Genomic DNA, 26,784 nt, shown 5'->3' with positions numbered 1-26,784 from the left:
AGTTTTCATAAGATATACATTGTTTGATAAAAGGACTTTGAGACTGCGGTTTGGTACATGGCAATTAGTAAAGTGTATTATTACCCAAATGACAGGTGTTGTATTTGTACTCTTAAAGGCTTAAAATCACTCTATGCCCTGTCATCCATTTTGCTTTCCTTGCATTGCTGTATTTCCATTAAGTTTATCATTTGTGAGTAACATTTTCCCACGAGAAAAAGATGATAAGACTGAGTGGTGGGGGAACACAGAAACCTTTGCCAAGACCATGCCATTTGGAAGGGTTTGTGGACAGGGTTTAACTTAATTTTTAGTAGATAAACTTGTCATATTCAGTTCTTAATCCAGGTCTTCAACAAACATTAATCACCTCTATGGAACGCTGTCCTTTTTTTGTGTAATGCTAACAGACAAAGAAACAAGAAATACGCGAGCATACTAACCAAAACTAAACTAAATTAAAATAAAATAAACTAATCATTCATATAACCTTGTTAACTGAAGTAAGATTGCTAATGTAATAGATAAATAACTTTTTTTTAATATGTAAGAGGTCAGCAATGCTCTACATCCCTGTACACCCATTATGTGACAAAGGCCCCAACTACACATGCACTGAAAAAACAAATATCAATTTTTGAGATGGGGCTATATATGAAAAAGTCCACTGATAAGTGTTTCATGATATAAAGTCATGAAAATGAAAATAATTAAATATCATTCATTTCATATAGGAATATTTCCCACATTTTTTCCAAATAAACAACAATTCATTATCTTCTAGATGTTGATCTATGGTACAAGTGAAGGTGTGTTTAAAGCAGAGACTCCATAATTTAAGGAATAAATTACCCGAATATGTTCCCTTCACAATGTCCATGTCTGGGTTCATGTGGGAGTTTAAGGGCCCGACGTCAAGCTCTTCAGTTTATTGCCAAGAGAACAGAGATACACTCTAAGTATTGTGTTCTCCCAACAGTCTCAAACCTGGTAAGTAAACAGAACATGCATTTACATGTAAGTTTCATTCTTTAATTAATTTGAAAAATGTTCAAAGAGAACAAATGACAAATTACTTTTGAGACACAAAGTTTAAATTGTCCACTATTGTATGTTTCTCCATTTTGTAAAATGGTGCGTTTTATACTAAGAGTGTTAGATTAGTATATCCCACTCACGTCTATTTTTTTTTCTATTTGGAACAGGTATATTTTTTCTCTGTCTTCTGAATTCTCACTGAAAGGCTTGTTGGTGATATTAAGTAGTGTACACATTCATAAACAGAAAATCCTGAGAACATAGTGGAAGAAACATTATTGAGAGGTCTTGCTCTCAGCTTCAGTTGAAAATTCTCAGATAATTTTGTTAATAATTAAATTGCATGCTTATTTTGTTTAGGAGCTTAAAGGAAATGACAAAACCAATAAAATAGCTATATTGAATTCTTGTAGCTTTTTCTGCTGACCGTTGATTTCCAAGGTGGCTTTTGCCTTGCTAAGCTAATCTTGTCCATTCTCTTATTGGTGATCTGTCATGGTCTGCCCCTCCTCCTCTTTCCTGCACTCGGCTGCCATTGTTCCGAAGGACATTTCTTTTGTCGACCTTGTAAAATATCAGCGTACTTCATCCACTGTTTTCACATTGAAACAACCCTGGTGTCTTCCTGCTGATGTGCTTTTTCTTTTGTCCCCTAGTTTTGTAGGGGAATGGAAAGGCAATTGGGCTTGAAAAAAATCACAGGGCAATGGGGTAATGCATGCCTTTGTTGGTGTGGCTAAACAGATATTGTCCCACAAATTCAGGATGTTCTTATATTAGTCATCAGTACGAATGCCATTAACCATTAAACCATCTATTGTTCTTTATTGTGTGACATTTACTTCCTGTTCTTCTATCTCACAGCTGTCACTCCAGGTTTAAAAGTTCTTGTTCATTTCTGATGTTAGTTTGGATATAATTCCTGTTGTTTTTCTTGTCTTTCTTTTTTTTTTGTTTACATAAAATTAACTCCAATGTAATTCAAGCAATCCTATTAAATTTAATTCTGTGATTGTCTGATGTTGAAATTGCAGCCATGCACCTTTTTGGATTAAACTGGCACCTACAACCCATGCAGAGACAGATGTACCAGTTATCAGAGGACAATACAAGTGGCCTACCCTTTCCCACTCATTTGAGCTTGCCACCTCTGGGCAACACGGGATTGGAATTACCTGACCGCAAGGGAAAAGATGATAGTAAGTTAAATTTTTATTCATTATAGATACATTTTGTCAAATAATTCTTCCATTATTTTTTTTTGTATTGAGCTGATGTTTTTTCCGGATTATTTCCATGACTTTTTGCAATCCATGAAGTACTGACAAACTCACCCTTGAATAGAAGAATATTACCCAAATAAATAAGTTTGTAGAATCTTGAAGTTACTGGATGACATTTTGGAGTTCAAACAAGTTTGTTATTATTTTGTATCCCAGTTTAACATTATGTTTGCATGTCTCTTCGGTATGCAAAGAGATTGGCATTGTAATCCTTTGAAAGTTGTTGTAAGTGAGAAAGCGTTATTTTTCTTCCTGGAGGGAGAAAATGGAACAGCTTAAGGGATGGAGTATCCAGGGGCTGGAGGGGGATTAGCCACTCTGTCCTCTTCAGAGCGGATGTGATCCTTTCATCTCCTAGTCTGGTCTGCCTTTCCTGGCAGCCAAAGAAAGCATGTGCTCACCCCACAGTACTAACTGTTCAACTTGAGGAAAGTTTGTTCCATACACAAACAAATGGGCTCCAATATAATCACGTGATTTGCCACTGGCGGTCTACAATAGGTAGAAGATGGGGTCATTACCATATAGATGAGTCCAGGAGTTGTCTTTTTTTTATTTGCCAAACAGAAGAAAGTCTGTAGCTGACAACAAACATGACGAGAGCTGAGCTTAGACTGACAGCAGCTGCTGATAGGAAATCAATAGCCATAGTTTTTGAAATAAGACTCATTTGGCAGTGCTGTTAACAGAAACAATAATGATCTATCTAATGTTTGTTTGAAGGTGATGCAGACGTGAAATTGAAAGTTAGACTCTGTGGGTCTTGCTTTTCCATCTGAGCATTATATTTGAGATTTGTTTCCAGTATGACAGTCGTTCATTTAACTATGAGCTACTCTCAGTCTTACTGGTCCCCAAATTATTTTTCATTCAGACAGCCTGATTAGTACTACATTAATGTACAATATAAATGGAAACATACTTCAAAATGTGGAAAGTTTGCCTGGGTTTTGCAGCGTTATGTTAAGTCAAGATCTGTGAGAGCGTGTCTTGTCTTCCCTGATAAAATCCAACGACAAAGATAGACTTTGAGAAGACAGCCATCTGCTGTGCCACGTGTAACCCAAAGCCATGTCTGCCACAATGTCCTGATGGTACTTTGTATAGACGCCTGCTTTAGTAGACTTCACTGCTCAATTTTGCTCATCTACATGGGCAAACAGATGCTACCATTTCCAAAGAGTTCGATGTAAGATGCATTGAAGAGTATGTGGAAAATCCTCGGCTGTGCATGTGCTAGTATTGGTATGGTTCAAATATTAGTGTCCTCCTTCTATTCTCTTTCTATTGAAATTGTAATTTTTGATTTATACTCAGAATGTTAACCAACTGACAGACTTGTCATGTTTGAACAAACAGCCACAGCAAAACAGACATATTGATCCAACATTAACACATTGATGTCATTGCTTTGAAAGAATTGTACCCCAGTGTTGAAGTGCAGTTCATTATTTTTAAACATTGTTCAGGAATCAGCACAAAACACTTAAAGACATAACTAGAATTTGTATAAAGAATTTAAAAAAATCATTTAGATTTTTTGTACATTTGTTGTTTCTTGCACTGAAATTAGAACTGGAATTCATGACAATGGTCAGTCATAACCTTTTTTTCCGTTGGCTGTCAGGAATGTGACTGAATATCTGTGATATGGTCAGACTATCATGCTCCAGCAGACTGACTCCCTCTGTGTTCCATATGCTAGATTGATGATGGGATCCCTTTGACTGATGTATTTTGTGTGTGATCCAGGCAAATTGGACAGCTTGTTCCCAGATGAGAGCTACATTGATATGGGGGAAATTGACGTGGGCCGTAAGGTCGCACAGCAGATTCCTCCTGGTGTCTTCTGGAGGTCTCAGGTCTTCATTGATCATCCTATGTACCTGAAGTTTAATGTGTCCCTGAGCAAAGATGCCTTAGTAGGAATCTATGGGAGGAGAGGTCTACCTCCGTCACACACACAGGTAGGAAATATTTTATTATCATGGGCAGCAATTCATGGCAACATACTGCTATTATGTTGTTGTGTGGAATACTGTACTGTGCAACCATGTCAAAAATCAAGTTTTCCTTTTCTTTCTAAAATTTTCTTCTGCATCAACTGAATTAAAAACATGTATTTAACATTTTAGGAGTGTTTCAGGAATACCAACCAAATCATAAATCTCTACATTGTATTTTAAATAACTATTATATACTTTATTATTAATAATTTTTTGGAGGAATTTATGTGAAATTCCCTTTACTTTCAGTATCAATATTCAATATTTCATCCATGAATGAAACAATGATGTGAGGCTGAACTGATGAGGAAAGACTTTCCTTTACACGAATGTCCCATCATCTAGCAGCACCAAATCAGATGAACTATGATTTTAATCATATTATCATAGAGTATTGGTATCTGGTGGAAATGTAAGTACTTCCCAACTACAATGATTACACACAGAGTGGCAGATCAATCAAGCCTGCTATTTTTATGTAGATGAAAAGAAGACACATTGGCATTCATGGAGGCAATACTATATGAAGTAATGTGTTGCAAGTGTTTGTAAACATTACTACTTTTAAATCTTTCACCTACTTCTAATAGTTTTTAGAAATGGGTTTTCATACTGTATATGATGTGTGATTTGGAAAACTATGACTACACTTTCAGCCACGGTGTTGGACTTAATCAAGCTTCTATGTGATAATGACTTGCTGACCAACGCTCTGCTCTAATGGTGTGTCTACGATCATCTATCAGTCATTCTCAACTTTTGTGTGTCTATCTGCAGTTTGACTTTGTGGAACTATTGGATGGGCGGCGGCTCCTGGTCCAGGACATCCGTGGTCTAGAGGGTCCTGTGGCATTGCAGCGCAGCTTGGTACCCATCACCACACACGACACAGGTTTCATTCAGTACATGGACTCGGGCATCTGGCACTTGGCCATTTACAACGATGGAAAAGAAACTGAAACTGTCTCCTTCCTTACAACCGCCATGGGTGAGTGTCCTGGGCATGACCTGCTGCTGAAACATGTAATGGCAATCCACATAATCCCCACAGCACCAACTGGCAACACTCCACAACAAACAGGCCTTACTTGGGGCTTGAGTCTGCAAAAGTCTCTACTTGTAGCAGATTTCAATAGATGATTTCAATGCAGGTTAATCAAGGTGAAGTTGAATATTACAAAAATCAGGACATCGCTGCTATCCTGCTATGCCCCTGAGTACGGTATTGAGAGATCATAATATCCTCATTACCCTGAGTGTCTTCCAAGCGAATCAGGGGTCCAACTTCTGGGAACCATTTGCATACAATTCAAAGTATCATTTTACCCTCCTGCTCATGCCATTCTTGATCATGACTTGTTCCAATTTCCATCTACTTTCCATATATCAAAGGAGGGCAGATATTTTTCTCCTTCCACTTACTCTGTTTGGCACACGACTATATTTCAGACATACGTCCATCGTTGTGGAGGTGATTTCATTTTATGTGCTCTTCTTTTGTGTTCTCCCTAAAGCGTCTTTGATTAGCACGGCAGTATCAAGCAAGGTGTGAGAGGGCCCGAGGTGTCGACTTTCACAGGGATGGCAGCTGGCAGCGGTTCTCACATGCTCTTTAATTAAAAGCTCCTGGGCCAGAGTCCATCTGTGACACGAGCTGTGCCAGGCAGCAGATCGATGAGAAGCTGTCCTCAACACTATTGTAACACTAAGTGGAGACAGGCAAGAGATGCCCCCTGTCTGTGCCAACAACAGCTGTAATTCAATACTTAATATATGATATGACACCTAGTAGGGTCAGTGCAGCATATTTACTTTCGCTTACTACTTTCTTGACATGATTTACGTGAGGACTGCTGTTGTGTGCATTAGAGGAAACACAGTCAATTAAGGTATTATAGATAACAAATGGAAACTGGAATTATTTGGGATGTGACAGTCAGACCTGCAATTCAGTGTCTGTCTGTTCATTTGTATCACACTTGATCTGCTCACCCCAGAAGAAGGCATAAGGGTCTTTTCTAAAATGGGTCACTGGTTAAGTGGCCTTCAGCAGAAATTGAATCTCACAACCTGTCTGAATTGTATTGAACAAGGCAGGGACGAACTTGACCTTCAGATAACGTGGCCCAGGCGTATAAATATATGGAACAATATCTAAAATAGACACATCTAGAGACATGAAAGTAGAGGTAGCAATGGCCAAACAAGGGGCTTATGATGACTTGTATGCTAGGTTGGACAGTAAGAAGGGAGAGACTGATCTATACCGGTTGGCAAGACAGACAGAGATGGGAAGGACGTGCAGCAGGTTAGGGTGATTAAGGATAGGGATGGAAGTCTATTGACAGGTGCCAGTAGTGTGATGGGAAGATGGAAAGAGTACTTTGAAGAGATGATGAATGAGGAAAATGAGAGAGAACAAAGACTAGAAGAGGTGACTGTTGTGGACCAGGATGTAGCAAAGATTAGTCAGGATGAAGTGAGGAGGGCATTGAAGAGGATGAAGAGTGGAAAGGCAGTCGGTCCTGATGATATACCTGTGGAGGTTTGGAAGTGTCTAGGAGAGGTGGCAGTAGAGTTTTTGACGAGGTTGTTCAACAGGTTCTTAGATAGTGAGAAGATGCCTGTGTAGTTGAAGGTAGACTATGAGCAGAAATGAGCATTTGTGAGCAGCAGTATGGTTTCTTGCCAAAAAGAGTACTACAGATGCAGTATTTGCTTTGAGGATGTTGATAGAGAAGTACAGAGAAGGCCAGAAGGAGCTTCATTGTATTTTTGTAGATCTGGAGAAAGCTTAGACAGGGTGCCCAGAGAAGAACTGTGGTGTTGTATGAGGAAGTCTGGAGTGGCAGAGAAGTATGTTAGAGCGGTGCAGGACATGTATGAGGACTGTAAGACAGTGGTGAGGTGTGCTGTAGGTGTGACAGAGGAGTTCAAGGAGTTTCCCTGAAGGGGAAAGCCGAAAGGAGAAGAAGAAGACTGTCGGTGGACATCTCTTCCTTTTTTGTATATATTAAAATAAAAGGTTTGTTTGTTGCACATAGGCATACCATAATGTATCTGGGGGGATGTGCCATTTTTTATATTATCTGCACCTCATTACTTGGTTAGGGATCTATGGCAATCTAAAATGTGTCCTACTCAATGTTTTGTATCACACTCCTCTGGAGCATGAAGCCATTTGTTCCTGCTGCCTAGTGGCAGACATGCTTCAACCAAAACGCAGCTCCCCATACTGCAGAGCAAAGTAAAGGAAAGCAAAGACCCATTACCAATGCCTTTTTTCCTACACCCTGCCTCACTGTATAGCAGAGGTTCTCTGTACACAGACGCCTATAATTCAGAGCAGCTGAGCACCTTCTGAGAGTATGGCAAGGCACTGATTAAACCTGCCTATGACACGCTGCTATGTCCTCACTTGAGAGATTTTCACAATAGTTAGCTCCCCTGATATGAAGGGTAATGAATTTCAATGAAGCTCTTCTTGAATCTGTGATTTATGCGTTGGCCTATGTCAAGTGAGTAGCTAAAAGATATTCATGGCATCCCTTACTGGCTCTCAGAGGAAACAGTCAATAGACAGGAGAGTGCATAGTCTCTAAACTGTCAGCATTCAGAATGTGAGCCCAACACTTTGCCTTTACTCAATTAAATATATGATGGCTTGCTGTTTGCCAAAGACAAACCCAGTACATGTAAAGGAAAGTCAACCTTAACTAGATTCACATCCATTCAGATTACTTTGTCTTTAGATTGTAGTTTATTTCAAGTCCTACTGTCCTTAAACAATGAAGAACAAATTGCATCCTTGCTTACATACAAGAATTGTAATGTTCACATTAGAAACACCCTGCATGATTGCATTATTGCTGGAAGATATTTTTAATGGCCGTAGTAAAACTCACTAGCTTTGAGCTGAAAACAAAATGCCAGGCCTCCCACCATAGGTAAATCTTCCTTAAGGAATCGGAATCCATCAAAATCTCAACAAAATGCAAATTTGCTTCTACCACCCTAGAGAATAGTTTCCTCTGCATTCTCTCACTAACCAAACATGGCAAAGGCCCGCGGTGCTGAAAACATCCATGTTGTTTCTCAGCTCACTGACTACCCCTCTCTTTTTTTCTCTGGATCTCTCATCTGCCTCTTTCTTTTTCTCCTTCTCTCTATCTTCCCTCTCTGTCTTTCATTGCATCCTCAGTAATGATTGACTCTCCAGAGTAAAGGGAAGCCGAATCCATGGCTCACATTTCTAGCCCTTTGTGGAGCACAAGAGATTCTTTGTTCAGTAAGTTTTGCCTCAGAGCTTCAGCTGCTTGAAGGCAAAGGACAAGATTGACTTGCTTTTCAGCAACATATCAGATTTGATTTAGTGACCATCATGTTTAGAATTCTGTCTTAGAGATCTTTGTTTTTCTCATGAAAGGGAGTGTCAGGTGATAGTATTGTAAGTTATTATTTTGTCAATATTTTCGATTTACAGAAGAAATGAAGAGAACCTGTGGTGCACTGGCGTCATGCCCGTAGTGTCCCCTGCCTCACGCTCCCAGTAGGCTGGGATAGGAGAGTTTTAAAGATGAATGAGTGAATGAATGAATGAAAGAGAGCTGAAACAAGCAAAAGAACTGCCAGTCTGTGATCAAAGAAATAAAGATTTATCAATAAGACCACACGTGACTATGAACAAGTGATGTAAGTAAAAAGAAATGAAAGTGAAAATATTGAAAACAGTTGGCTCAAGAGCAGTTACACAGAATGGTCACATTAAACTTAAATTTGCTTGACTGAGGTTTTTTCAAGGTTTGCTATTTACTCTGAAGCTGCTCATTTTTATGTATTTCAATTATATCGTGAAATAAAATACAAGTTCATCACAATTTTTAATAATGTTCAGCAATGACTATTTAGAAACTGCTCTCTGCATAGAATGAAAAAAATGGAGGGCTGTGATCAAATTCAACATCATGTTCAAATGTGAGCAGCATCTTGATGCAGCAGGTAGGGCTGTTGCCTCACAGTAAGATGGTCCTTTGTTCAATTCCACCTCGGGCCATCCTGTGTGTAGTTTGCATTTTCTCCCTGTGTCTGCATGAGTTCTTTCCTGTTTTGCAGTTTCCTCCCACAACTAAAAACATGGAACTTAGTTGAATTGGTCATTATACAGTAAATTGTCCAGAGGCATGAGTGAGAATAAATGAGGGTCTGTCCTTCTGTTTGGTTATGTGATGAACAAGCAACTTGTCCAGGGTGTACCCGCCTCACACCGGTAGCCAGCTGGGATAGGCTCCAGCTTAACCCGTCACCCGGATTCGGATAAGCGGCTGAAGATGAGACGATTACAGTCGTCTTGACTTCTAGAAGATTAATTCAGAATGAATGTTCAAATGCTTTCCAGCTGTGTGTTGTTGCACATGATGACTGTCACTTATTTCATCCAATGCATTTTGACCTTTGCTTTATGAGGATAGGAGCCTGGGTCATCAGCAACTGTTTACTCTCTTGATTCTCCCATATGGTTAAAATGTTGCTAACACACACAAAAAAAAAATATTTCAATGTGAAATACAAATGTTGACGGTGTTGAAGTTACTGCATGTTACTGTCAGTAGAAAAAAGACTAATATCAACCCAGAGAGAAGAGTGGGAGGAAAACTGTTTTTCAAATCATGTTACTCAAGGATGTACCTGATTGCTGTCTTGCAGATTCTATTGATGACTGTCCCAGTAACTGCTTTGGAAATGGTGACTGTGTTGCTGGAACATGTCACTGCTTTTTAGGATTCAGAGGACCTGACTGTGGGCGAGGTGAGTCACACCCTCAATCATAATGTCTTCAGTGATTTTCATCATTCAGATACATTGAGACATACTGATTAAATTTGAGTCACTGCGTGATCAAAATGGATACATTTCAATTGCTTTTTATTGAGATGTAAGATCTTGACAATTAAATTACTGAATACTATTACCAAAATAATTTTATGTCATTCCCTGTGTTACATTTCATTGCATACAATAATTCTTGAGTAAGACAAAGTCACTTAACTAAAATGTATTCAAAATGTTAGCAGTTTCTATATGCTGTCCTTAAATGCTGTACATTGCCATATATCAGCAGTATACTGGTAAGATGTTTGACACATTTTTCAACTCATTACAATGAATTGCAACTTACAGTAACTTTTGCTGCATTATGTGTTTTGGAGGCAAACATTTTGTGTGTTGGAAAATAAATTTTCAAAAATTTTTTCATCAGCTGTTTGTCAGACTCAAGCTTTAGCACACACTTACAATTATTTGATGTTATGGTTGGAGAGGTCCATTCAAATCAGTGTATGTTGTTTGTTCTTTTCCAAGCTGCCTGTCCAGTGCTATGTAGTGGGAATGGTCAATACCTTAAAGGTCGCTGCATGTGTCATAGTGGCTGGAAGGGCTCTGAGTGTGATGTTCCCACCAACCAGTGCATTGACATCACATGCAGTAGCCATGGAACCTGTATCGTGGGAACCTGTATCTGCAACCCGGGCTACAAAGGGGAAAACTGTGAAGAAGGTGATTTTCTTAAAAAGCTAAACACATAAGGATATAAAGTCAAGCATAGTATAGCTGCCATCTTAGATAGTTAGTGCTTCTTATTTTTAGAGAATGCTCGTAATGAGAATGTCTGTCAGGTTGATGTGACTTAATGATTTAATAGTCTACAGTGTTTGGTAGTAAAGATATGACACACTCTATAATGAGGAGCATTATAGTCATAACACTTCATACTTGGCATCCTAGGTGAATTTTGCTCTATTAATCATGGATATAATGTATTATGTTAACCACATCAGTCAATTTATTGTCTGATATTCAGACATAACGTTTCATGTTAATCCATTAGCAACTCTACATTCATAATGCTGGATAAGGCTTGACCAGATAAGATTGAATGAGTCATTGTGCTTGTCAGCTCTTGAAGGCTCTCATTTCAAGATGAAAAATGGACCCTGAGAGTTTGATGAATGAGGTTTGTGACATCCATAGGCCCCCATTCTATTTTGGGTATCCATAAGGAGTGGAGGGGAATGTGTACGAGGCCCCTTTTACACTTTTACCGTTCTTCCATACGACCTTCAGGCACAATGATTAATTGCCAGGAGAGACTTTCTTGTCAGTTAGCCTCTGATCTTTGTGCCTTGTGCCCAAGCCATCTGCTAAGAGGCAAGAGATCTTGTTTGTCTTGCTATAACCGCCTTTATATCCATTTATGTCTTGGTAAAGGGGCGATGCCATAGAGCAGCCTGCTGCACTCTTTGGCTAGACATTACTCCTTCTTGGCAACTCATTTCCCATCAGTGTGGGCCATACAGATATTGTCTACTGGAAAGAACGTTCACATGCTTATAAAACAATTGTAACTTTAAAAGTGAGCACTCCATTAACAGGGAAGACCTGTCAAAACAGGCATTAATCTAATGTTAACATGCCAATTGAAGCGATGCACGCAGATCCAATATATATAAGGGTTGAAGTAGTGAAAAACTAAGAAGTTTTTAAAACAGTTAATCATGCTCTCTTGCAAAGAATGGACCGGTGAACCTGGCTTTTTCTTGCTGTACTACTCTTTTTCCTTTACATTCTGAACTATTGAACTGTGTGTCATTGTGGATTTCATTGTATAAAACACGTTTTTGTAAAGTCACGTTCCCTCTCAGGGAGGAATTTTAATTATGAGAAAAGAGCAGCAGGAGCGTGGGCAGTACTTTCTGTTTGGTACCATAAGCCCCAGTGTAGAAACAGTCATTTGATTTGCTTGTTTGTAAATTGTGTGTCCCATTTTAGAAAATGTGAGTTTCTGCATGTCATTTTCCTTCTGCCCATCCATCGAAAACATGGTTCGCCAGCTGAGCTGGCACACTGCAGTTGTCATTCTGCTCAGGTTCATAAATAGAAATGACAGGTTGACTATGAAAGAATAAAGTAGCAGATGACTATTGTGTCTAACACTGTGCTTTCGAACTCTTTTAGTGGATTGCCTGGACCCGACATGCTCAGGCCGAGGGGTGTGTGTGCAGGGAGAGTGCCACTGTTTTGTGGGTTGGGGTGGGCCAGGATGTGAAAGCCCCAGGGCCTCCTGCATGGACCAGTGCTCAGGACACGGAGCTTTCCTGGCAGACAGTGGAACCTGCAGCTGTGATCCCAACTGGACCGGCCACGACTGCGCTACAGGTGAGTTTTTTTTTCCCTTAGATAAGCTTATGCATTGGCAGAATTCCATGTTATGGGCCACTGCTTTTTATAACCCCAGAAAGAAAACAGATTCCTTCTCAGTCAATTTTGCAGAAAACACTGTATAAGTTAAGCCTTCAAAAGATGTATTAGTACAGCAGTTGAGTGTTGTATTTTTTTTTTTTGGTAGTAATTTTATAATGTAGACAGCAGTTCAGCATTGAAATCTTTGTTTTTCTGTTGACACAGTCTAATATTTGTAAGACTCCTTGAAGAGGTAAGCATTTCCCATTTTGTCGATGGAAGTGACTCATGTAAAAGACTCAATTATCACAATTAGAGGTCTGCAGCTGGCAATCAAAAATTATTTCGACCTAAATTTACGTTTATTATGAATGGTCTCATAATCAGTCTCCACGTGGCTGACTGACAGCCACAGAAAAGAGGTAAACCTGCATTGAAAGGATATTATAAGACACGTGGTCAAATGCAACGTAGTTCTATTTGTTGAGTTCTGGCTGTCCTCTCGTTCGCATAGGGATTCTAGGTGATGATTGCTTTTTCTTCTTAGGACAACTTCATTCATTGTGTTAATTTTTTCTGTTGGGAACGTTTCCTCTTGGTAGTCGAGAGTGTGTTGAGCACAAGATACAGTTTTACAGCTAGAATATATCTACTTGAGTCTAAAGGACGTGAAAAGGATTTCTCTACAGTTTAGTTTTAAAATAAAATGTCTTGTCATGTCAATGTATTCTGTACAAACACAACGGAAAAGCTGTGACACTGAAGCTGTGACAGAAGCCTGTCTGCTTACTGTTACGAAAGACTTATTTTACAGACAAACCTCTAAATCCAATAATAGACTGTTAAAGAGATAGGAATCCATCATCATTGATGCTGTGATGACAGAGGCAAGAACAATCTGAGAGGTTTTTTTTTCACTGTTAAACAACATGAAGAATCTAACAATTTGCGTAGAAGTACTATTATCAGAATTGTATTTGTGTATTTGTGGTTAGAGAAAAAGAAAATAATAATATTAATATCTCCATAACTGCTTCAACAGGTGTTTATTGTCTCACTAACCATGACATAGACTCTGTTCTGTCACAGTTACAAGCTATTGCTGCTTTCGTTTAGACAACAACACTCTTACATTCTGCAGTATAAGTTTTAGTCAAGTCATCACTTGGTTTCAAGAATTCTTTTACATTCCAAGCAGACACAGTGACCTATTAGGTAATCCCAGGGATTTTCAGGGAAATGGGCAGTTAGTCTGAGTTTGCCTCACAGAGAAAGAGCTCTGTAAATGATGATGAGTTGGCTCTTTATCCTCTTTTATCTTGTTCATTGTAGAGCTTTCTGTGGTCTAATACAACACTAAGCTTGGTAGTGAGGAAACACAGCTAGCAGCCTATAACCTTGCAGTCTGGTGAGGAGAATAGATGGAAAGCTTTCAATATGTCATTCAAGATTCTTTAATCCTCCCTCCCCAACAACTTCAATTTACAAACTAATTTTCTCTGTTGCTTCAGAATAGTACAACCTGACTGTACATCACTGGTTGTAATACAGACCATAAAACACCGCCTGAGGGTTTATGTGCTTTAATATGTGTTTCTATGTTATTTTTGCCAGTTTCCCATCCAGAGGAAAGTTTGTTTACACAGCCCTTTAGTCCAAATGGTAACAGCCATCATGGGGATTAGAGTATTTCTCACTGTGGACTCCTTACGCTACAGATAATGAGGGTTTGCCTGCAGGGTGTAATTGCATCTTTATCATGTTGTCTTTTTTCTGTGTTCCAAGTGAACAGTTGTCTCACATTCAGTATGAAAGTCAGTTTTCTCTGAGTGTAAGTCTATAAAAAGAACTGGTATAGTCCGTTTGTATTTTCTTTTAAACTATTTTGTAATGTGATCACCCAAGATGTTCGTTATTTTGGTTGTCCCTTATTCAACTGTGTTAATATTGTCTTTTGCAAATTATAAGACATATTACCATAAAATATAGTACAGATATTCTGTATTACCATTTAATCCTTTGGAGGGGGCTTGCTTGAGTATGTATATGTGTTGGTGGTCATATGGAACATTCATTCTACCAAACCAATAGACACAAAAATATAAAAATACACTAACTGTAATTAGCAGTCAAAGTTGGTTTCTTTGCAGCTTCTAAAGCTGAAAATGTAATTGTAAGCATATCTGTTATAAAAATGTCATTAAAATTAATTTGTAACAATTATAAAATAGGTACTGTACAAGAAGTAACTGACTTTTCCTACCAGAACAGTACCTATTTTACGGTCATTTCATTAGGATGTGTCATAAATCCGGAATACATATGTTTGGGATACTACAAAGCCTTTTCTTATTACACAACGCTTAATGAAGAGGTTGACATTTCAGTCAGATTCACAATAAATCTGCTGGTGTTTAATTTCTTTGAGCTTTGGTCTTGTCTCCCCTTGAGTTCATGAGACATGGATTATGTCCCTGGCTCCATCACGGCCTGTTGGGGAGCCATTATATGTGTCACACAATAGAACCATTCAACTTTTGCTTTACTATGTCCCTCAGTTTCATTTCCTCCATCAATGTATGCCATCTTCTCTGCATTTACACAGTAAAAATAGTTACCCTATGTCCTGACTCATGCTAGGACATAGGGTCCCTGTACTCATCGGTAAACCAAATTTATAAACACACATGTAAATGAAATATGCTAGCATTTGTATTCTAACTCTGATCGTGCTGGTATTGTGTTTCCACTTCATTTATTGCATTACCCTCTGTGGCAGAAAAGGGTGAATTTTTCAAAAACAGGTTGCATGAATTAGTCTGCTAAGGCCACATAAATCAATTTCTTTTCTTTGTAATGGACTTATTAAATTTGTGTTGCCAAAAAGGATTGCCCCATATGAGGTGCAAGAACTTCTTTTCTACTGCCGTCAGACAAGGTAGTGGAGCGTGGCCTCCTTTCTTTGACAATAACTCTTGGATTTGTCTTTTCTTCACCCTTGTTGCCTTGTCCCGTCACTGCCTTGTCCCTCCTTCCCATCCCACTTCTACCCCCCACGTTTCTTTCTGTCTGTCTTCCCCTCTCTCTTTTTTGTCTTTTTCTATGTCCCTGTCTCCCACAGAGATTTGTGCAGCGGACTGTGGTGGCCATGGCATTTGTGTGTCAGGCAGCTGCCGCTGTCACGACGGCTGGATGGGCACTGGGTGTGACCAAAGGGCGTGTCACCCTCGTTGCAACGAACATGGCACTTGCAAGGACGGCAAATGTGAATGTAGTCCCGGGTGGAATGGAGAACACTGCACTATTGGTAAGATGGGAAGAGGTTTTGGTTTTGTTTGGGGGGTCCGGGTGTATATGTCTTTGTTTAGAGGGTGTTTGGGGGGCACAACACAGGCAAAGGCTGTCTGTCTGCCTGTCTGTGTGAAGCATTGGGTGTAAGGGGAAAGATCCACTTGGAGAGGGAAGAGCATGCTTAATTGAATTTGTGCAACTCAGTAAAGCATGAACAGGTTTACTCAAGGATCTGAGGCTTGCCTTCATGCATTTTAATGTGGGAATGTGCTAAGGTGTCCTTTCATTTTATTCATCCCTTTCCTCATCTTTTTTTCTTTATTCCCTTTCCATTTACAATTAATTTGAAATGCTGATATGTGACTCATTGTGAACAGATCAATCACCACTACGAGCAGTTATTCTTCTGTAAACACTTAAAGACAACAAGGTTTCAAGACCTTGACTGAATCTGAAGTGCTTTCTTGAAAACCTCTCACTCATACCTAAAAGTTATTTTCATTGTGTTTACATTTACCTTTAGAATTCTCCAGCTGTTGTTCACAGGCTTAGAATTTTGTCTCTTCTAATTTTTGTAGAATACATACTTAGAATACAGAGATAATACTTGAGAGACAGAAGAAGCCTTTAATATTACCTGTACACAAGTGCAAAAACAACAGTTAATATTTTTAAGTTACTCAAATGGCAACATTTGTTAATGAAAAGAGGCTAGTGGCTACACTGGCATTTAAATATTGACAGATGCAACAAAATTGTTTTCATAAATGAACAGATTGGCCTGTTTGTGCACTTTCTACTCTAATTACTGCAAAAAGAACAGAATCAAGATATTTCTGAGTTAAGGTGACACAAATGAAGTTTGACATTTTTATAGTTACACTGTAACTTGAACCCACTAAGTGTGTTGGTCATATTTAATCATTATTTAGTATTATGACTGTCAAACCCTCATTCAGACATCAAATTAGACCACGCAAGAAATAAAAATACTGTGTGATACTATGTAATATTTTAAGATTAAAATTCTCTTTCGTGTTTTCTTTTCCTTATTTGTCTTATTAATTGATCCAAAGTAACTGAGTGCATTTACTTAACTAGTGTATTAAAATATTATTTAGATGTAATAATAATGTAATAATAATTTGTCAGTCTGTGTTTATGTGAATGATACAGTTAGCAATCAGTAGTATTGTTGTCTTTGATTTTTAAATTTGCGTATTTATTTATTTAGTTAGTTAGCTAGTTGGTTTCAGTTGTTCAGATTGTTTACTTGTACTGTAAAATATTCCAAATCAATTAGCATTGTCTTAGTACTATTTTACAGTACAAGTAAACAATCCAGCATGTCTTGTGTTTTTTCCTCCTAATGTGGCAAATCACTCAATATCATTCTATGATCTAACCACTCAAGCATCAGAGTGTGGGAACAGAATTTCCATATCTTCCCTCTCCACAGCATTTCAAGAGAATTTTGGAACTCCCACACATTTGAGTAAACATGACAGTGAGACATAATTTGAAAACACAAGTCTTATAGGTAAAAGCTACATTTGATTTTTAAGTAGATGAAGATTTTAACTATAATAGGTTTTTTTTTCATGCATATCTTGGCACAGAGCTGCCTGTGTACAGAACATTGACTCTGTCTGTGAATGTTTTATATGCTGGCCTTACATTATTGATGGGTCTCTTATAAGTGCCATATTGAGATCCCCACTCCCTTGACAAGAATATTCCTCAGTGTCATCCATTAAGAAGCCAAGGATCTCAACTTAAATCAGTTTTCATCACTGAGAGCTTTGCCTTTGCCCCGAGCCCAAGACATTGGTGCACAGGAGATCTCGTAGCCTCACTATTACCAAAGCCTCGGCTGACCTCATTGTCTGTCGATGTGTTTGAAGATTCAAAGCTCATTTTGTTAAACAATGAAGGCTCCGACTTCCTGTATGATGTTCCTTGAGACAGTTAACATTGCTAACATGTGTATCAACCATGCTGTTTTTGAATTACACTCCTGAGATATTCTGCCAATTCCAGCAGCTGATGAATGGGGACAGATTGAAGTGTTCTTTCTGAACATATCACTTTTTAGGTCTCTCTTACTCTTTCATTATTTCCGTCTCCTTCATTCTCCTTCTAAATGTTCCACACACCCAAATGCTTTTCAGCCCCCATCCCTGTCCCTCCCGGTTGAATTGTTTTTGTTGTGTTGCTTGTAATGCATGACTGCACTTTTGTTTTTTTACCTTTTGTAATGTAAACTAACACCATGCCTTGCTGTCTTGTCATGAAAGTGGCACTGTTCAAACCTCCCTTATATGTCTTGTCTTTTATCTCCCAAGCTCACTATCTGGATAAGGTAGTGAAAGGTATGGCATTCCTCCTTCTCTTTTGCCCACCTCCCATTGTACCTCCAGCCGGCATTAACAAATCACGCACACAAACCGCGCTCTTCCCCTACATAACATGTAAACACTATACACCTCTTGTTACCCCCAAATAACTCAAAAGATTCTCATCTTCCATCAACTTTTTTTCATACTGTCACACAGTAATATCCACTTGGCACTTTCGCACCTGATGACTCTAATTGTGCTGCTTTCTTGAAATGGTTTGTATGCAGCGTTTCTTTTTTTATTCGAGCGATGTTGGGAAAGGGGCTTCATAACCTGTACCATGCATTATGGATGAGTATGCAGCTGTGAACAGGGCCTGATAGGTGCTGAGGCCGCATCCTCTCTAATTAAAAGAGTTCATGGTCTGGTTGGTGCAGGGCAAGCAGTGGGTGGAGGCTCTGCAGCAACCCAGCCTCTCTGCTTCATCCTCTTTCACTCTTACTGTGTACTTGGTAATGGACCACCTGGCATGACAGTGGCTGCCAGAAGAGTCTTTCGAACACTTTTAGCCTCATGTTTTGAGTTTATTCAGGCAGGCTTGGGCAGGGCTCAGAAGGGACTCCTCTCTGAAAGGACTGCCAATTAAGTTGGAACTGGTGCCAACAGAGAGCTGATCTTTATTTATCTGTGTATTAAACAAGTTTACTAATCATTCTTCTCCACTGGTGCAACCAGTTTTTTTCCTCCATGAAAGGATAACTGTTCAGATGTGTCTACAAAGCAGAGCCTTTTCAAATGAAATTAGCTTTCAACATTGAGAATGAAATAGATGAGATTATAATAAATATTCTTTTTTGCAAATTTTAATGTATCTTTAATGTATTTGTTAATGTATTATTTTTACAGTTTGCAGTGGTTGCTTTTTCTTTCTTTTCCATTAGACAATAAAAAATGTGTCCAAACATTTGACTGCTACTATCCATTTAAGGATTCTAAGGAAACCCGTGCTTCTACTCCTGAGTACATGTATTAATAAGATTTGGATAAATTGATAGATTGGATTATTTGTTTACCTAGGCTACACTGTAACACATGTCACCATATTCTTCTTATTCTGAATTGCACCAAATTGTATGTGATCAAAAACACATATGGTCTTGGTTCTGCTTCAAAATTTTAACACTCTAAACACCAATGTTAACATCTACGTATGTTAATTTAATTTCAGGGTGTCTTTTTTCCACTCTTATTTCTACCATCCTTACATTGCTACCATTTTCTGCACTTGTCACTTTTGCTTTGTCGCTCTCTCATTGTCTTACTGTTATTCTCGCTTTGTAAAGTAAGATCTTTGTGACAGCTGCCCCAGCCTTTTTAGTTGATAAAATTGGTCAGCTTAACATTCTCCCTATCAAGGCAGCTTACATACAACAAACTGTGACAGACCTGCATGTTTGATATATTGAGACGTTACTGCCTCAGTGAAGGGATTGGCATCATAAGGTAACAGATAAATGCCAAACAGGCATGGAAAAATAGGTGAGATAATCTTCTCATCTAAGCCCTTATGGAGACCTACACAGAAAGAAACAGGAATGTCTCACAGGTCGTTCTGCTCTAGTCTGCTTTTATATTTCATGGGTTCACTTGTTCAGGTTGTGCAAGCAGTCCTCCCCTCCTCTAATGCTATAGAGCTCATCTTCATCCACTTCCCACTCTTTCATTTTGTATTCTGCTTTTCCTGAAGACATAAACTTTACTTGATGGATAAATATTTATTAGTTTCTAAGTACTGACTGGAGATAATGAATCAAAAGAGATTGGCAATAATAATATAGACATTTTTCATGAATAGTGTACCTTTGTTGTGGCTCATTCTTCTATACTGATGAGTGTAGCAGTGATGCAATGAAACTATCATAATTTTTCAGATTCAAAAATCGTATAAAAACAGATTCAATTATGTGCTGGAATGCTGATATACACAACACTGCTCTCATTACCTGCCAGTATTTGCATAGATACAAGAAGCCAATATGCTGTAGTAATGAGTAGTTATTGATCCATTTTATCTTATTCTAATACAAGGGGATGTTAGAAGCTTGAGAGAAGGTATATCAAATTAATCAACTTCAACTGACGGTCATTATCCTTCCTATCACACATTTTATCTCTTAGAATGAGTTTTCCATTGCTATCAGAAAGCTGTTAGCCACATTGTTTTCCTGATACCAACTGACTATTGATGCAGTAACATTTACAGTTTTAAACCTGTTTTAGTTGACATTATGTGTGACATTATGTCAAACTCTGTCTTTGTCCTATTTTTTGCACAGAGGGCTGCCCTGGTTTGTGCAATGGAAATGGTAGGTGCACTCTGGGTAACAGTGGCTGGTTCTGCGTATGCCAGCTGGGCTGGAGGGGCACTGGTTGTGACACCTCGATGGAAACTGCCTGCAGTGATGTCAAGGACAATGATGGAGGTAAAATCAACAGGGACTCTACCAGACATCATATGACAGAATTAATCACCTTTGTTCTTGAGAATATTCTTACTGCTTAATTCTTTTCAGGCTCAGTGGTATGTTAGAATAAGGAATATTTCCCAGTCAATCGCCTGGACAACAGGTTTTCACATATAAAAACAGAGTAGCTGGCCTGAGGCCTGGAGTATGCACTGGCCCCAAGAGAAGCTTCCTGGTCTGCCCTCTAACTAGCCCCAAGCAGATTTAGTCACACACACAGAAGCAACCAGGGGGCTGCACTACTCTTGGGGCCAAATGTAAGACGTGACTTCTTTTCTTCCGGACCTCATTCTGGGCTTGAGCTATGTGTTAGCATCCCTTATTCATGCACAGGTTGTTTGTCTCTGTGCAAAGACCACAGTACTCTCACTGGCAACGATGGGGTACTGCTGGGGATTTGACTGACTCCTGACAGCAGAGTTTATTTTTATCACCCATCTGGCCAGATAGGCCCTGAAAATGAAGGGTACGGAGTCCAGTGACCCACTTCAGCAAAGTAAAGTGCATTGCACAGCTGCTCTGTGTGTCTTGTTCTGTTTCATCTAAATTACAGAGAGAGAACCACAAGTAATGCTAGTGGCATTAAAATGGTCTCCAAGATAAGGCGAAGTATCATGGGTCCAATAATGTGTTAAAGCAGCAGCCAAGATGAAAAATGCCCGATTGACTTAAATATATTACTGCAGTTTCTTTGCCAGGTGTCTGTCCAGGCTTTTGTGTAATGAGGAGTGCATGTGACTTGTTTGATATTGTCAGATGGCCTGGTGGACTGCATGGATCCAGACTGCTGTCTGCAGGCAACCTGTCACACCACCCCCCTTTGTGTGGGCTCGCCGGACCCCCTGGACATCATCCAGGAGACACAGATGTCTTCTGCACAGAGCAACCTGCAGACTTTCTATGACCGGGTGCACTTCTTGGTAGGCAGGGACAGCACCCACATCATCCCTGGTGCCAACCCCTTTGACGGAAAGTGAGTGACTTGTGCACTACCCCCAGAGCACACAACTCAATACAGCATTCTGTAACAAAAAGCTATTATTCTACAGGGAATGAATTTCTGACAGTGTTGAATTGAATTCTCTTTTTTCCCTGCATCATCATTTTGTTCATACTTCAGTTATATTGAGAGATCAGGTTCTTCCAGCAGAATCAGTTATATTAGCAATTTTCAGATCTAATGTGTTTGACATTTTTGTATACATATGTGCTGTGCTGCTCATTTTCCATTGGATGTAACAATGATCGAGAATGCCTTTTAGTGTTGACATTTTCAGTTGCAACGACAAATCAAGCAGTGTCTTTCTTTTTTCATTATTCTTGTAGGTCAGTACAATTACACAGCTGTGATTTTTACCCTGACAGATCTCAGCAAATGCAAAAAGGTTGTTTTTTTTAACCTAGACCAAAATTCATGAGTGAGGAAGTGTTGTTACCTGTCGGCAACAGAGGCTGAAATGGGAAAAAACTGGCGGTGTGCATAGCTAGACAGATGATAGACAGATGATGATGGACAGACACAGAATGTGGCAACAAGCAAGGAGCATTCCCCAGCATGGAAGGCATCTCATATTTATATATTGTGATTACCTTTACTGTAATCCATCTGAGGCTCACTCCCAGAGGCACAGCTCATGACACTCCAGACGTGGAATCTGAGATGGTTTCATGTGAGACAGGATGACTGTCAGAGTCCCAAAAGATTCCACTGCCTCTCATTTCCTTTGTCTCCTTCTCTTTTCATCTTTAATCGTTTGTCAGAGTTTGTTGACTTATTTGCATCCCACTTGCTCATAGATCTTTCTGTTCTTAGCTTGCTTTTTTGCAGTAAAGCAGTCAAAACAAAATTAAATGATCAAGAATTTTTCTTAAGTAATAAAATTTCATAAAATGGTGTCAAAAGCAACAAATAAATCAACCAAATATTTACAGTGCAGCAAATTTGTTTATTTTCCTCATAAACTTTCAAAATGTCCTCAAGCAAGGTAATGCTTTTATATTCAATTTACTTACTTGCTTGTCGAGATGAAAAGTACAGGTAATGTACTGTTTGTAATGTAATGATGGCCAGCATCAGATTCCATCTCATTGTTTATGATAAAATACATTTTTATCTTTACAGTGTCAACTTATGACAAGACATTAGTCATCACTGGATTTGCTGTTGAAATAAAAATATGAATCATAGTATGAAGTCAGTCAGGAAACACGATCTGTGCCTGTTTCTGAATGTTTTGTGGGAGTGCCTGTCAATACTTGAGAATAGCACTTATAATCCTCTCTGTGACATTTTCTCTCATTGACATTTATACTGTCTTCGAGAACCACTTAACATTTTGCAGTTCTTTGCTGGACAGAGAAAAGGAAGTTGAGGGTTGAGTAATAGTCTTGTCTTCCTCACAAGAAGATGCAGTAATAAATAAGTAAAATCAAGAATCCAGAGATAAGCTGCAAGATTGGAGGCCTCGACACACCTAAAAATATCAGTGATAATCTATTATTCATGTTTGGGATTCATTCCCCACCCACAGACAGATATAAGTAGTTATTACAGGGGACTCTGGGCTTTAGATGAACATTACAGTCTCAGTCTCAGCAGCTTTCTGATATTCTTGTCCTGGTCACTTGATCACGTCTTTATTGATCCATTAACCACTTCCTCATTCTGGTAGACATGTTAGACTGCTATTTCTGATGTTTCTCACCACAAAACCTGCATAATTGCCACTGAATAAAGCATCTGCCACTGCATAAAATGTCTCTACTCTCCACTGTGACACATAATGCAAGAGACTGCCAAGGCCCAGTAGTGGGTGCTGAATAGAATATGAAGCAGGCAAAATTGGCAACTTGCACAAAGATTGATAACTTGAATGCAATAGCAGAAGCCATTCACCTCATTTACACATTTTCCTGCTTCATTATTGTTTATAACTTTTTGATTAGCATTAGGACATTATGTCACAAATCTATTCTTTGCATTGTAGGGTTTGAAGAGCAAAACAATATACATCTGCATCCTATTTTTTACACTCTTCAGTGTGCGTGGTAGGGTATCAGCAGGTAAACAGGAGATTATATTTGCATAGTTTACCATGAAATCAAGTGATTTGTTTGGAAAAGTTGTTTTTGTTCCTTATGTTGATGGAACAATTGATTTGTCTTTCTTGGTCTCTTATGCATGTCTTTCGTCCAAAATAATACACTGCAGTGTAGTGTCTTCATAAAAAGGTAATGTTTTAGGGGTCTATTTTTTTTGACAGTTTTATAAGTGTTTTTTTTTTTTCTGTATTCTCCTCAGCTTAAACAGAACATTTGTGATCAGTTACAATACCAGTGTTTATGAGACACTGGTGCTGTTGATATGTTGATGATAATAAAATATATTATAATACAATATAATATTTATTCATTCATTCATTTTCACAACCGCTTCATCCACTCCTGTGGGTCGCAGAGAGCTGGAGCCTATCCCAGCTGACGGAGGGCGCCAGGCGGGGGAAACTCCGGGCGCGACGCCAGTGCACCACAGAGCCACACAGAGACACAGACAAACACACACACACACTCATACCTACAGTCAATTTGGGATCAGCCAATTAACCTGAAGTGCATGCTTTAATCCCACCTCCAAAAATATGCACTTCAGGTGAATTGGCTGTCTTCAAATTCACCATAGGTGTGAGTGTGTGCTTGCATGCTTGTTCGTCAACGTGCACTGGCGTCGTGCCTGGAGTGTCCCCTGACTCACACCCTCTGTTGGCTGGGATAGGCTCCTGCAACCCACGACCCGCGACAGTGGATGAAGCGGTTATAGTCAATGAATAAATGAATGATTAATATAGTACATTATAACATAACATAACACAACATAAAAGAGGGAGGCAGGGTGGCGCAGTGGGTAGCACTGTCGCCGCACAACAGGGCGGCTTTGGGTTCGAGTCCCATTCTGTGTGGAGTTTGTATGTTCTCCCTGTATCTGCTTCCTCTCGCATCCAAAAACATGTGCTTCAGGTTAATTGGCCAGTCTCAAACTATCTGCAGATGTGAGTGTGTCCGTTCCGTTCGTGTTTGTATGTCGTTTTTGTGGCCTTGTGGTCCACTGGCGTCGAACTTGAGTCATTTCTTTTGAATCTTACTCTGCATTGGCAACAAGTTTGGGAAAATATTTCTAGGTCTGGCTATTATAAAACAGACTATTCACGGAATATGCATCATACAACTGTCATTTCTGGTTTCAGAGACTCAACATTTCTTTTGACAATGCTTTTAGTAGCTTTGGGTAGCATCTACTCTATTACTACTATGCCTCATTTTTCTCCAAAAAGCATAACAAGTTCACTCACTCCAAGAACAACTATCAGAAAAGTGTGATACTTAATTCTTTTCAGTTCTGCTAACAATAATTCTCCCTTCATAACAAGGATGAACAAGAGATTTTCTTTTTCCCTGAGTCCACAGTTTCGTTTTTCACATGCCCTTGCTTTGCCCTTTGTGGATGATGTATGATAAACTGGAGGTCAGTGATATTATGAAGTCCTTTTTGACTTTGTATATCCTCTTGAACTAGTAAGATCTCATATAGACAGGAAGTTCCTGGGCAAATGCTTCATGCTTCCTTTGCTGCTCTTTTGCTGCTCAGCTGTATTTGATGTCAATATTTAAATCTGTTTTGACAGTGAGGAATCATCGCCACATGTGGTTTACAGAGGAAAGACAGACAGTCCCAGTCTCACAGGTCCATGGAAATAAAAAGTGTGTCATCTCTACAAACAAGACTCTAAAATAAACTGTTGGCATGAATGATTAATCGTAGACAGAAAGGCCAGTCATGGGTTAACTGTAGCAGTAATTTGATGTAAACGCATCCATATAGCTCTTAGGGTAGGGCCCAATGATTCAGAGCATATATCCTTGCTTGTTTACAGTGCAGTGGTGGACAGCCAAGGTCTTCTGAAGGGGACCTGGCCTAATTAACATAAAACTGGGTTCCAAGGGACCAGGGTATTGTGGGGTGAATGATCTTGCCTGTGGTAAGGACATGTTAAGGGCAGCCACGAACACACAAGTGTTAATTGTTTCCAGTCCATGGCAGTGTTTAAGACCCAAATGAATTAAAAATAGATATGGTCTAATGAGGAAGTGACAGTAACGCATTTGTTAGAGGCATTTGTTAGGGGAATTTTTTAGCAAATGTGTACAGAAACAATAGCTGACCAAGACTTGAGCCTTACCAATGACAAGAGAAGAGCTCACCAACAGAGACTTAGTGGAGCGATACCTCAACTCATCTGTCCAGTAATATTAGAAAGTAAATTTGGATGCCTTCCCACTATTGATTGGTAGGGGCTGATGATCAGATGTAATTTACGCTATTTGTGGAGACCTGCTGTCAGTTTGAAAATCTATCGAGGGCTTGCAAACCAGCCAAGCAAGTCTTGCAATCTGCAACCTCATTGTTTCTCTCTCTTGTATTCTGTAATAGAAAAGATAAGTCACCCTATTTTAATTAGTGCAAAAGCAAAGCAAATCTAAGCTTTCTTATCTCATTATCCCTACATTCTGACTAGAAACACTCTCAGAGACACCCCAAGAGGTGTAATTCAGTCCATTTTCTGAATGTTCAATTTTATTGTGTTCAGTAATCCATTTGGATAACATTCCTATTTACTGTACATGTTTAGACTTCATCATTCTATGCTCCATTTGTAGTTCAAAATAAACTGTGTCAGAAAATTAAAGAAAATGAATCATAAAAAGGAAAATATGAGAAAAAACACAAATTGTAACTTTAACTTCATAATTGTATTTTATTAAAAAATGATGTTTAATATCACTTGTGCAAAAAGCTTTTTTCAATCCTAAATTTAATAGATTAAAATAGATTAGATTAAATTAAAAAATATTTTTATTGCATTAATAGCTACTTGTATCACAACCCTATAACTTCTGATAACTGGAAATACATTTTTGACAATGCTTGTTTTGAATACCGGCCCACACTTTTGTGAAGAAATACTTTGCCGCATTGGGTTCATGCTCATAGTTGTAAGCATGAGCTGGTCTT

General features: G+C 38.9%; 1 protein-coding gene across 1 annotated transcript in view; it reads left to right on the top strand.

Annotated features, from left to right (window-relative positions):
- Window positions 1-26,784, top strand: part of tenm4 (teneurin transmembrane protein 4) — a 167,993-nt gene that overhangs the window by 79,809 nt on the left and 61,400 nt on the right. The window contains exons 8-16 of the mRNA XM_068317843.1: window positions 2,073-2,237; window positions 4,074-4,288; window positions 5,105-5,315; window positions 10,031-10,132; window positions 10,685-10,879; window positions 12,338-12,538; window positions 15,684-15,869; window positions 20,529-20,675; window positions 21,474-21,690. Coding sequence (XP_068173944.1) covers window positions 2,073-2,237; window positions 4,074-4,288; window positions 5,105-5,315; window positions 10,031-10,132; window positions 10,685-10,879; window positions 12,338-12,538; window positions 15,684-15,869; window positions 20,529-20,675; window positions 21,474-21,690 — 1,639 coding nt within the window. The remainder of the gene's footprint in view (window positions 1-2,072; window positions 2,238-4,073; window positions 4,289-5,104; window positions 5,316-10,030; window positions 10,133-10,684; window positions 10,880-12,337; window positions 12,539-15,683; window positions 15,870-20,528; window positions 20,676-21,473; window positions 21,691-26,784) is intronic.

This window comes from Antennarius striatus, chromosome 6, assembly GCF_040054535.1.
Source record: "Antennarius striatus isolate MH-2024 chromosome 6, ASM4005453v1, whole genome shotgun sequence".
NCBI lineage: Eukaryota > Metazoa > Chordata > Actinopteri > Lophiiformes > Antennariidae > Antennarius > Antennarius striatus.
The sequence above is the reverse complement of the archived record's forward strand: the minus strand, read 5'-3'. Positions and strand labels throughout refer to the sequence as shown.